Consider the following 12469-nt stretch of genomic DNA (forward strand, 5'->3'; position numbering starts at 1 on the left):
GAGGGGTGCGGCACGGCAGAGCGGCGGCAGACGAGCGACAGCACCGGCCGCAAGACGGAGAGTGCGCGGCAGCCGGGGCCCGTGCTGCGCGCCGTGGGGCGGCCCGCGGCCGGCCCGCGGCGGCGCTGGGTCCCGCCCTCCTCGCTTCGGCACCACGAGGTGTCCGACGGCGACGCCAAGCACGATGCCATATTTCGCAAGGTAGGCCCATTGAGTTCGCCTTCGCCGGGAGACTCTTATCATAGCCGCAACCGGCGCTGATGATGGATTTTGGCGTTGCAGGTGCGCGGCATCCTGAACAAACTGACTCCAGAAAAGTTCCAAAAGCTAAGCGATGACCTGCTCGGCCTGGAGCTGGACTCCGACAAAGTGTTGAAAGGCGTGATCTTACTCATCTTCGAGAAGGCGCTCGATGAGCCAAAATATTCGTCGATGTACGCTCAACTGTGCAAGAGACTGAGCGAGGAGGCTCCCAACTTCGAGCCGCCCGGGCTGCCTTGCACTTTTAAGCTCCTTCTGCTTAACAAATGCCGCACTGAGTTCGAGAACCGCGCGCAGGCCTTCGCCGCCTACGAGGACCGCTCGCTTGGGCCCGACGATGAGGAGAAACGCCACCTCGCCAAATGCAAGATGCTCGGTAACATCAAGTTCATCGGCGAGCTCGGCAAACTCGAGATTCTCGCCGAATCAATTCTGCATCGATGCATCCAGAAGCTGCTAGCGCGGCGGGCCGCTGCCGACCACCACGAGGATCTCGAGTGTCTCGCGCAGCTCGTGCGTACGTGCGGCCGCGTACTCGACTCGGAGCGCGGACGCGGTCTGATGGACCAGTACTTCGCGCGAATCGCTTCGCTCTCCGCTTCGCCCGAGCTGGCGCCCCGTATTCGCTTCATGCTGCGAGACGTTCTCGAGCTGCGGCGCAGCGGATGGACGCCGCGCAGCGCCGCCGCCGCCGAAGGGCCCGTACCCATCCAGCAACTCCGCGCCGATGACGAACCGCCGCCGCGCCGCGAGCGCGACTCGCTGTTCCGCGGCGGCCTTCGTTCGCGGCCGCTCGACGACGTGTTGGCGGGGCTGTCGCTGCAGCCCGCCTCGCTCGGTCCGTCGCCCGACAAGCTCTTCGGCAACGGCTTCGGCCGCGACGCTTTCCGCCAGCGTTCGGCTCCCGGCTACTTTCCGCGCTCGCAGCAGCAGCACCGAGCTCCCAAGGAGGGCGCGGCCAGCGGCAAGGAGCGAGGCCGCGCGCGAGTCCCCGCGCCGCCGGGCGGCCTCGAAAACGTGCAGATGAGGCCGGCGGCCAACTCGCTCATGTTCACGGCCTCGACGCGTCTCAACAAACCGCAGCCGCCGCCGTTGACGCCGTCGCAGCCCAGTAAGTGTCCTTCGACTGAAGACGTTTTCACATCCCACATTGAAACAATGAAATTGCACAGAGTTTTGACATCTTTCATGGTTCTCTGGCCTCAGCTAAGAGTAGAATTAGGACACGGTACCGATAATTTATTTTCTTGGTTCAAGTAGTTTAATTCTTTTATAATGTTATGGTTGTTCGTATTAACGCCGTTTAGTGTATCTACTTGATTTCGCTTTTTATATTTTTGTATGTATGTCAATGTATATCACGTGTTGTATATATTTATATTTTATATTTGTGTAATCATGTGGCCCAAATAAATTGAAAAGATAGATTCGTGTCCGTTCCCAGGCGTTGTGCCGGCGTCCTTCGTGAGCGCCGCGCCTCTGCTCAAGGAGCCGCCCATCACCATTAAAGCGGCAGACAAGAAGGACAAACCCAAAAAAGATAAGGTAAGTCGCCATTTTATTCCGGTTCAATTTTATATAATTCTTGAGTCAGAATAAGCATGAGGATGATACGACGGAGGGAGACCAGTGAACCGGGATCAGAAATAAATACAAATAGCATTTGGCTTTAATTGATTTGTTTAAAAAAACATCGCGACAGGGTCCCAACAAGGAGGAGGCGTGTCGCTTGGCCGTGGAGGCGGTGGGCGAGATGGCGGAGGTGGAAGAGGAGGACCCCGAGCGGGAGCCCGAGGCCCTGAGGCGCCTGCGCGACCTCGCTCTGCCCGACAAGCTGCTGCGACGCGCCATCGTCGCGGCGCTGGAGCACGCGCTCACCGCTCCCGCCGCGCCTCGTCTCGCACTGGCCGCGTGCCGCGTCGTGCGCGCAGTCAAGCGGGCTCCGCTAGGCGAGACCCTCCGCGCGCTCGTCGTGGCCCACGGAGGAGACGACCGGGCGGCCGCGCTGCTGGCGGCCGCCGTGCTCGCCCGGCTCGTCCCGCTGGCCGAGGTGGGCGCGTGGTGCGAGGGCGGCCACCATCATCCACTGCTACCGGACGTGCTCGTCGCGCTGCGCGAGGCCTCCGGCGCGGACGAGTTGGCGCGGTTGTACGCCGAGAGCAAAATCGACCTGTGCGCGTACGCGGGCGGGCCGGGCGGCGGCGGCGTGGAGGCGCTCGAGGCCCGCGGGTTGAGCGCGCTGGTTCCGCAGCTGCGGGTGCAGGCGGCGCTGGCGCGTCAGCTGGCCGGCGAGCCGGCACCGGCGGCGCTGTATCGGTGGATCAAGACGCACGTGGAGGCGAGCGTGCGAGGCACGGGCGCCTTCGTGTCGGCTCTGGTGGCGTTGCTGGCGCAGCAAGTCACGGGCGCGGCCGACGCGGCCGGCGGCGACAAGGCGGCCGTGGAGCGCGAGAAGGCGCTGCTGGAGGGCTATGCGCCTCTGCTGCGCGCGCTGCTCGACCGCCGACCCGATCTGCAGCTGGCGGCCGTCTACGCCGTACAGGTTCACGCGCACGCGCACCGTTACCCCAAGGGTGAGGCTCGCAATTTTTTTTTTTTTTTTCCCCCAGTGACGACGTAATGTCGACCTTTTACATCGTTAAAATAAAATAAAGTCGATGCCAGCTCTGAAGAAAAGTAGAAATTTAAAACTTGTTCGGAGATCAGCCCTGGACAGTGTCGATAATATTTAAAACTCGGTAAAACGTTATGGTCATGGTATTAGAAGGTTAAGTGTTTACTTGTGACTGCCGTGGACCGATTCACCTTTTGTTTGAAGCAGAATTATCTGGAGATCGTATCAAAGACATCCTTCAGGTTTAAAACACAGATGACCTTTCCCGACCGACAGGCATGCTACTGCGATGGTTCATGTACTTGTACAACATGGAGGTGTGTGAAGAGGAAGCCTTCTTGCGCTGGCGAGAAGACGTGACGGACGCGTACCCGGGGAAGGGCGAAGCGCTGTTCCAGGTCAACGCGTGGCTCACCTGGCTGCAGCAGCAGGACTCGGACGACGACGAGCCGGACGACTAGATCACTTCATCTCATCTATAAATATATTATTAAGCCCAATAGTTTAAACAGCCACCTCGTTAGCCTGAGCCGCGTCGCTCCATTCTTGAATAGGTCAATTGTTTAGGTTATACTATGTAACAAACATTAGTATCTCGAGATAATTTTTTCTAGGCCTTTTACTCGATTTTGATACTTTTACAAATGTATACAATGTATAGTGTTCGTTTGAACGTATGATTGCACTCCCGTCTGCCTGCTCTTACCCACTCCCCCGTGTTGAGCGTGTTTAGTTAAAATTGTAAAAAATGTCTAATATGAAGGACTTAAATCAATTTTTTTATATAGGGTTTCATTGTTTACTTTGAATACTAAATGGATGTAGTGAGTTAATGGTAATGCTTCAAATTAATTGTTTATTGGTAAAATTTACTATTAGATAAAGGGACTGATTGTTTTCTGGCAAATAGAATATAGATGTATGTCCAAGGAGTGAATAATTATAAAGTTGTGAAGTGTCACCAAGTTAAGTAATAATAAATAATCAATATGATATAGTAATATGTATTCAGGATGAGAATAAACTTCAGTGTAATTTACTACTTTTTTATTAAATTTCCTAGTTATTACAGTGTTCCTTGTGTTGCATTTCAGCTGTCTAATCATAGTCCACTCTGTTCAATAATAATTGGTGCTGCAAAAAAAAAATGTTTAAGGTGACAATGATGTAAATTTCCCTCGCATAATAACCTAAAAACTCACTATACTGATTAGTGGCAAAAAATTTAATGACTTTTTCGATAAGTTTATGCCCCCAACCTTTAACAGCATCACTGAATATGTATTAAGAAAAACACATATTAGTGATTCGTAGTGTCGGATGGCAATGTTTTTTTTTTATTATTATTCTGATGATTCTTACCAATACGTATGGCTGCACAAAGGATACAAAAACTTATAACACTATTGACTGTATTTTCTCTTGCTTGACGTTTTTCTTCCATAGGATCAACCCTTTCTCCAAAAGGTAAACGAAACATATTTATTATGCAAAAATTAAATAACCAGCGTAGGGGACTAAATTAATTTAATGAAATACTCATGTAAAGTCACGTCAAGATTTCAAAAGAAAGCTGTATTCAAAGGTTAACGTTAAATAACATTTTTATCAATGACCACGAAACGAGATTATAATTCACGAATCAGTCCACAGAATAAGGCGAAAATTCCAAATTCATGAAATGCATAGACTATACTATAATCTTGAAAGTGGCACTGTATAAAGATGTGATGAAGAATTCACGAGTCACAATAAAATTATAGACAGAATTAAGCACTACTTATAGGATATATAGAACATTATACGATTTATGTGTACTTTATTCAACTCAATTCAAAATCGTTTATATATAGGTAACACAATGTACTCTTGTGAACGTCATAAACAGAAATGTTTATAAAATGCTTCTAATTTTAAATTTACTACCAGTTCTCAAATCAAGGTCGCAGAACGGAAGATAAGAACTGGCAATAAAGTCTCCGCCACTCTTTTTAATTGACAAGTTTTGGTTTTACACAACATTTGTAAGGAGCTGCTACTATTACACCATGTTCCACAAGACATCTTAAATAATTAATGCATGACGAGCATGACGATCCTTGAAATGCGAACCTACATACCTACCTACCTATATAAGAAAATAATAATTATACTGAAATAATTCGATATCACTTGGATCACGATTTGTTCCCACTTTACATTAAACAGTCGTGGATGTTGACGATCGCCCCCGAGTCTGGAAATGCAGCCGAGAGATTCAGTCGCGTTACCTATTTTTGCTGGAGCAATTCATATCCAAGCACTAGGATCGTTTAAATATTTATTTGTACTTGTGTTTTACTTTAACGTACGATTTAAATTTATTCATTGAAAACATGAGCAACAACTTTTGTTCCACCCCGGCTGATACTTCCTACCTCTCCTACCCGGGGTACAAATTGGAACATTCATTTCTGCCACGGACGGGAGTATGCATGTACGTCAGAGAGGATATCTGTTCTCGTCACCCCCGGTACGCTTGAAGGAAGAGACCTATCTAACCTCGATGACCATCCGCGATTCTATGCCTGTATAGGTCCCATAGCGGAAATACCGAAACTGACCGACTCATTGAGAACATCCAAATGGTTACTAATTCCCTGCTCGAAAGGATTCCTACCGCTGAAATCGTGATACTTGGCGATTTTAACGCCCACCATGCCGATTGGCTCGGTTCTGAAACCACTGATCACGCGGGTAAATCCTTTCACGACTTTGCTTTAGCCTACGACTTGACAAAAATCGTCCCTGTGATTACACGAATACCAAATGCGGATGGTCATAAACCTTTGTTGGACCTTCTGCTGACTTCACATCCGGAGAACTACCAAGTCTCTGTTGACCCACCACTGAGTTCTTTAGATCATTGTATGGTCCGGAGCATTGTGCCGTTCATGCGTCCATTACGGCCTAGCTTCACGTGCTGTCGCCATGTGTGGCACTATAAGTCAGCAGATTGGGATGGGATGTGGTCTTTTTTTGCGTCCTACCCTTGGGGGCCCATTTGCTTTTCGTCGACTACTCCAGATGCCGTTGCTGACTCTGTTGCCGATGTGGTCCTGCAGGGCATGGAACTTTTTATTCCATTCACGGCGGTGCCAGTCGGTGGCAAATCCCAGCCTAAGTTTAGGCGTTCTTGCAAAGAGGCTTTGCGCCGTAAGCGTGAATGCTTTAAAGGCTGGGTAGAAGTGGCGACATCTTGCTATCGGCGAACGTATAAAAGCTTACAATTCAGCCTCTAGGTCCTTCAAACGGGAAATCACTAAGGCAAAGTCAGAGCATATTGCCATGTTTGGTGAGAAATTGGCCCACCTCCCTTCGAGAACTCGAGCCTTCTGGTCGCTTGCTAAAGCTGTCAAGGGAATTTTTGTCAGCCCTCTATTCCACCACTGCATAGGGAGGATGACTCACTGGCCCTTACCGCAAAAGAGGATGGCCGAGAAAAAACGGTGTCGGATCGACATCTAGCACCATTGGGTTCAGAGGGGGTAGATCTGCGAATAGATAATGAATACCCCATATACCACTTCCGGAAACAGAAGACCAAAACTAAGAGATTCGTTCATCTATTACTATACGAATAATACGAGCCAACACTTCGTAGATCTGACCGCGTCCGTAAAACACCAGACTTTTTAAATGATGTAAACTTCTTACTTGAAACTATCAGCCATAAGCTGATGTTAAGCTTTGGTCTTAACAAAACATAGAAAACTTTTTTTGGAGGGCTGCCGTAAAGGTTGCGCGACATCAAGTTTTCCTGCTTATTTTGGTATATTCTATATTCCATACTTTAGCTAAATAGACTACTAATCTGTGAACTAGTCTCTAAATCATCTGTGCCTGCAGTCATTAAAAAAAACTAATCAGTAATCACATTAATGTGTTAACAATAATGTTTCGAATTGCTTATTTTTTTAATTATATTTAGTTTATTAAAAAATATATGTACGACAGTCAAGTCGCAAAACGAAAATGAATTTCTTTAAATAGTCAGCGCAATAATTACATGATAATATGTTTTATTTACAATAATACTTTGAGTTTGGCATACCGTGGCGATTACTGCCTGCTAGTTACTACCACCGTAGGCCGTAGCCGTAGGTAAAGTTGCGCAATATGGCGCTTTCGGCTCAGCTGCTTTCGTGAAAAACTAAACTTAGTGATTGTGACACGCTCCAATTGGCAACATTTAGAGAGAACAGTTATTATATTCTTGAAGTAGACAAAGTAACGTAATGGAACGCGCAACGATTCTGATTAGTTAGTTGTACTGAAGGAAGGTCTGGCCGTTAAGGGCAATATACATTGATTTTGTTCCGTTTACCATTTAAAACACAGTTCGTCAAACTGGAGCGACTCCCGGAATACTTGCGGGATACCGTTGACTGGTTTATGGGGTAAGTACCTTTATTGTGATAGAATACAGTTAGACAACAATAATGAGGAAAATAACTTTAACTTTTATAAACGATTTTTTTTAAATAATTGGTGTTTATTTTTTGTGACATTCTTTATATAAGTTTAAATAATGCACAATTACCTATTTCTACACCATTATATTAATTACTTACAAATGCTGCTTACATGACTTGATATTAGATTAAATCTGTCCTTAATATGTTTTTTGAAGTCTGTACCTGGTTATAGGTTCGGAAAACTTATATTCGATATTTATCTAATTTTTATGACTATAAATGATAAGCAAACTAAAAAATAGTTTGTAATATATACATTACAAAACTAATAAATTAATTTCAAAATTATTACATGTAGAAAAAGCATTATTATCAATACACATAATATAAGAGATGGTTTTAATTATTTGATCAATAGTGGAAATAGATAAGCTGACTTCAAACTTCTTCAAATCTTTGTGATATGCTTTGTAGACAACTTCTGAATAATTTCTCTGATAAATAAATAACTTACCTCAAGCTTATGGTTTGCATTGTTATTGTGTGTATGTGATGAAATTTAAATTAAACTGTTGTCAAATAAAAGTTACACATTAAACAATTAATACCAATCATTGGGAGACATAGGGTGTAACAAATGTATTGTATTCCAGTGTAATTCCACTTTATTTTGTTAGGAAGATACAATGGTGTTTAGTAACTTTTACATGTATGTAGTTTCTAACATTGTATGAAGTTTTATGTAAGCTTTCTTAAGTAATAGTTCATACCTCATGCATAAAATGTTTTAAAAATGTGGATTCAATTTCCACACACATACAACTAAAGAACATTTCACATCACATTAGTAATTTAAAGGCTAATAATTGGTGGCTGTTTCAATCTCTCAGCTGAGTGAACTATAATGATGATTATAATTGTGGCTATGTCTGCATTTTAAATGTACAGCTTGGGCATATTTGTTTACTGCACTGCTAAGGGATTAGATAATAGGAGTAGGTGTAGTAATTATTAAAATTTCTCTGATTTTAGCTACATTGTAGGGAGTACTACCTATTCAAAGAAACAATTGATAGTAGATATCCTTACATATGCTCTCTTAATATATATTAGTTAATTATTCTTTAAATAAAAGTAGTAAAATTTGTAGGTTTGTCAAAAGTTTAATATGTTAGAATTCAAGGAATACTTCAAGCATGCTGTGTTTTGAGTTTTAAGAAAACGACTTCATTTGGTTTGGACCACTAAATAGTAGGGTTCACAAATACCTAAAGGACTTTATTACATAATTGATCTTAAGGGACAGTGTAGATACATAGACAGTATAGTCAATTGTACATTCCACTTAGAACATTTTGGAATGGGTGCAACTGCTACCACTACTGTACTGTGATGCATGTTATATGTAGGTTATGCTTTGAGCAAAGATTCTCATTTGGCATTTTTAATCTGGATAAAATTGCTGATACCGTGTAAACTCTATATAATGACACTGAAGGGACTGTGCATTTTATGGCCTTATAGAGAGTTGTTGTTAAATGGAGAGAAGAAAAATCTGAATTAGAAAGTTTATTTTCAGACTAGTGTTAGTTGATATGTAAATAAAAAAGAATATTATTCAGTATTGTCTGATGTCCTTTGCGGCACCTGTAATTTTGTTGTTTTAATTATTTTATCTTGCAATATTGAGGCATCTTGGTGAAAAAGGAATTAAGCTGCTAGAGATTTAATGCTCAGAGGAGGCTCGGGCTCATCGATCTCAACTTCTACATCTTTATCTTGATTGAAGGATATGATAACATATAGATAATCCATTACTCTCACTTATTAGTCATGGTCAACAACAGTCTACACATGCAAGCAATCTCAATTTGTAAACAAAAGAACGATTTTCTTAGAAAGTTCGTATGCATGATGCCGTCAGTCGAGTTTATTGCGGGCTAGGATAAAGCGATAAAATAATGTACACAGCTGGGCAGTTTTGACTAATTGTAGCAACTAAAAAACTACTTTATAACTCCATTGTTGTCGTTATTGAGAGTGGGTGTAATGGTATGTATAGGGTATCATTGTATGGAAGACGAGCTAAACCAACCAAAGTAAATTTACAATTAATTTAACTTCTTTTCTGACGTACGTAAGTGTACCTGTTTACCTATATGAATAAAGCCTACCCTATATTTTGGGTTTGAGTCGGAAAGCCAATTGATTTCGACGCTTTAGGGTGTTCGCGGTTAAATCGAGGGACGTTAGATGGAGTTTACACTAAATGCCTTAAGGCGAATTGATGGCACAGTGGCAGTATGTGTTTGTATTGTTCGATACTGGGTCTTTATGGGCGGCGGTGAGATAAGCGCGAAGTGAGCGGGCGGCAAGAGGCGCTGGGCCAGTCGGCAGCCGCTCGCGATATGAGTTGGCCGGAGGGCGTGCGGCGCGGTGTCCGCCTGCGCTACCGCAGAGTCTCGGCGCTCGACGTCGACGACACGGTATCGTGTTTTTGCAGGTTCGCCCTATTTACATTATATTATTCTTTTGACATGTTTACTCATTCGAGAGGCTTAATCCGATTCGAAAACTACTCGATCGAGTCATATCACAGACCGCGTAGAAGTCTCCGGCGCGCTATCGTCGTACAATCACCGCATCGCGTGTTATCACCGCTCCGCGGCCTCCACCTGAGTGACGTCACGGAGCGCACAGTCCGGGTGCCTCCCCCTCCCGCCGCCCGGCCCTCTGACTTTAAAGTGTTAGCGTAATTTACGCCGTACGCGATGACACATTGTTTGTTGCCACTTGCGACACACTGACGGAAATCTTTGAATGACGTAAGGCTAATTTTCTATATATCGTTATCGTTATATCGCATTTCTACATTTACGATTTTTTACTTAAAAATACTGAATTTATTCCCGTTGAAAACGCAGGTCACAGCTTGTAACAATTTATTTAGTACAAAGGTCAGCCAAGAGATTTTACCTTAGACCTTGAACGAGCCGGTCACTGTATTAATCCGAATTACATAAATAGTAAATGATAGTAATAATAAACCGGAATAGCCTCTTCGGGTTAGTTTAGTCGGAGTCTAAGTATCGTATTTTCTATTTCGTGTCTCGCGAGCGGTACATATATCGGTATATACATACCGTAGGTACCTATATCAACTCGTAATGCTCTGATTCACTCGCTCGTTCTGGCCAGTCGGGCTTTGTAGTTGCTCGGTGAATACTAACTTCCTGCTTTCCATTGCAACCTACCTAAATTCACAAAAACAAGCTTCCCACTATAGGAACGTCGTCGGAGATGGTCAAGGATTTCTGAACTAAATCCACTCTGAGATGCAAGGGAACTGCGATTGGCTAGAGTCTCGCCGTCTATTTCTATTACTCAATAACATGGTCTACGTCAGTCCCCTTGAGAGGCTTTCGGATGGTCGAATCATCAGAATCCTAGATTTCAAGATTGTTAATTACCCATTATGCATGATATTGATATGAATCGCTGTTGTGACATATCAAGTGCGTGGCTTGCGCTGTAGTAATAATAATTGCGAAATAAGATAGAAATAGTGGAGCGGCAGCGGTGCGAGAGGGACGGGCAAATCGAAAGAGGTCGGCGCGCGGGCCGCGGGCGACGGGCCGCAGTCGCCGAGCGCTGTTCGCTAGTCAAGTAGTCAGTCAGTGATTGCACAGTGAGGCGAGTGGGCAGTCGTCGTCCGCTGCCACGTCCCTCGCTCCGCAGGGGGCTATTTCGGGGTGAAAGTGGAGTGTGTAGTGCGATGCGAGATGTGCCGCCATGGACGGATACTTGAACATACTGTTCACTTGGCTCTCCACACTGCTCAATAAGTTCTATCTCACGTCAGTGTTAGACTCATATTTTACTTCTAACCTATATATGCAAATACGAATGCTCGTGAAGATATTTTGTGCGTAGTCTGATCGGTTCATACATTTCACTTTGACATTTTTAAATGTACTATTTACTCACACTGTACTCGTGTGATAACTTATCATTATGATCACTATCGTCGATTGTATATATAGTTCATTTTTGTACGGGTATTAAAGTCGTTTTAAAAACTATAGTACTAAAGCAAAGAAATTAATCTTCTTTAAACCGTGAAAACGAGTCGCTTCACTTCAGAACGTATCTAACACACGAATGTTTATCGACACCGCAGGAAAGGGCGGCGTAAAGAGCGCGAGGGCGAAGGCGACCCGAAGCTGTACCTGCAGGAGGCGCTGCTCGAGCGTCAGCTGCCCGAGCTGGACCTGAGGCAGCTCGTGGAGCTGCCGCGCGGCCTCGACCTCAACGAGTGGCTGGCCTCGCACACGCTGCCGCTGTTCGAGCACGTCAACCTGCTGTACGGCACCGTGTCCGAGTTCTGCACGGCGGCCGGCTGCGGCGACATGGCCGGGCCCGGCGGCCGCGTCTACGCCTGGTACGACGAGCGCGGCAAGAAGACTCGGCTGGCGGCGCCGCAGTACGTCGACTGCGTGATGACGTTCGTGCAGCGGACCATCCACGACGAGGCCGTGTTCCCCACCAAGTACGCCAACGAGTTCCCGCCCGGCTTCGACGCGGTGCTGCGACGAGTTCTGCGTCTGCTGTACCACGTGCTGGCGCACCTCTACGCCGCGCACTTCCGCCACCTGGCGCTGCTGCGCCTGCACAAGCACTTGCACCTGACCTTCGCGCACCTCACCGCGCTCGACCGCCGCTACGCGCTGCTCGATCACAAGGAGACCGAGGTGAGCTCCCGCTCCCGTCCTCTCCCCCTCCCGATAGCGACCGGCTTTAACCCCTTCGACCGGCAGGTGCTGCGCGACCTGGAGGTGGCCCTGCGCCTGACCGAGCCCGACGAGGCTTCGCCGAGACGCCGTTCGCCGGTCGTCACGCAGCCCTCGGCCTCGGCGTGACTCATTGTTAACTATTGTAAATATTTCGCTCTGTTAAGTAGTTCTAGGAGATGATTAGTTTATAAATTCGTGATTGCTTTGGTTGTAAATAAAAGTGATATTTGTTTAACTAATAAACTGAAAGCTTTATTGATGTTTTTGAATGTTTTAATCTTTGACCCCACTTCGGCCCCGGAAATAATTATTAATCATAATGAATATTATATCTTACGACCTAA

General features: G+C 45.6%; 2 protein-coding genes and 1 long non-coding RNA gene across 6 annotated transcripts; 2 read left to right on the top strand and 1 right to left on the bottom strand.

The window, feature by feature from the left end:
- LOC123711748 (eukaryotic translation initiation factor 4 gamma 2) lies at positions 1 to 3914 on the top strand. The gene is made up of 5 exons (XM_045664489.1): positions 1 to 201; positions 283 to 1372; positions 1706 to 1806; positions 1964 to 2834; positions 3152 to 3914. Exons 2-5 carry the CDS (start codon positions 433 to 435, stop codon positions 3334 to 3336), a joined length of 2097 nt encoding a protein of 698 aa, XP_045520445.1. The 5' UTR covers positions 1 to 201; positions 283 to 432; the 3' UTR covers positions 3337 to 3914.
- Positions 3908 to 4559, bottom strand: LOC123711749. Its single transcript, XR_006754005.1, has 2 exons — positions 4238 to 4559; positions 3908 to 4009 (listed from the first exon to the last, which is right to left on the bottom strand). It is a non-coding gene; the product is annotated as an uncharacterized LOC123711749 (long non-coding RNA).
- A 2225-nt stretch (positions 4560 to 6784) lies between these two features.
- LOC123711858 (MOB kinase activator-like 2) lies at positions 6785 to 12388 on the top strand. Of its 4 annotated transcripts, none has more exons than XM_045664701.1 (3): positions 6785 to 7314; positions 11513 to 12083; positions 12150 to 12388. In XM_045664701.1, exons 1-3 carry the CDS (start codon positions 7310 to 7312, stop codon positions 12249 to 12251), a joined length of 678 nt encoding a protein of 225 aa, XP_045520657.1. In that variant the 5' UTR covers positions 6785 to 7309; the 3' UTR covers positions 12252 to 12388. The 4 variants fall into 4 exon arrangements, with proteins under 4 accessions (XP_045520657.1, XP_045520655.1, XP_045520658.1 ...); XM_045664699.1 differs by lacking the exon at positions 6785 to 7314 and adding an exon at positions 9459 to 9835; XM_045664702.1 differs by lacking the exon at positions 6785 to 7314 and adding an exon at positions 9870 to 10157.
- The last annotated feature ends 81 nt before the right edge of the window (positions 12389 to 12469 follow it).

This window comes from Pieris brassicae, chromosome 7 (assembly GCF_905147105.1).
Source record: "Pieris brassicae chromosome 7, ilPieBrab1.1, whole genome shotgun sequence".
Classification (NCBI taxonomy): Eukaryota; Metazoa; Arthropoda; class Insecta; order Lepidoptera; family Pieridae; genus Pieris; species Pieris brassicae.

Excerpts from the sequence above, each read along its gene's own strand:
- LOC123711748 (XM_045664489.1), top strand. The coding sequence starts at position 433 with ATGTACGCTCAACTGTGCAAGAGACTGAGCGAGGAGGCTCCCAACTTC. Across the intron at positions 1,807-1,963 it reads ACAAACCCAAAAAAGATAAG|GGTCCCAACAAGGAGGAGGC; the intron begins GTAAGTCGCCAT and ends ACATCGCGACAG. Across the intron at positions 2,835-3,151 it reads CGCGCACCGTTACCCCAAGG|GCATGCTACTGCGATGGTTC; the intron begins GTGAGGCTCGCA and ends CCCGACCGACAG.
- LOC123711858 (XM_045664699.1), top strand. The coding sequence starts at position 9,741 with ATGAGTTGGCCGGAGGGCGTGCGGCGCGGTGTCCGCCTGCGCTACCGC. Across the intron at positions 9,836-11,512 it reads ACGGTATCGTGTTTTTGCAG|GAAAGGGCGGCGTAAAGAGC; the intron begins GTTCGCCCTATT and ends TCGACACCGCAG. Across the intron at positions 12,084-12,149 it reads TCGATCACAAGGAGACCGAG|GTGCTGCGCGACCTGGAGGT; the intron begins GTGAGCTCCCGC and ends TTCGACCGGCAG.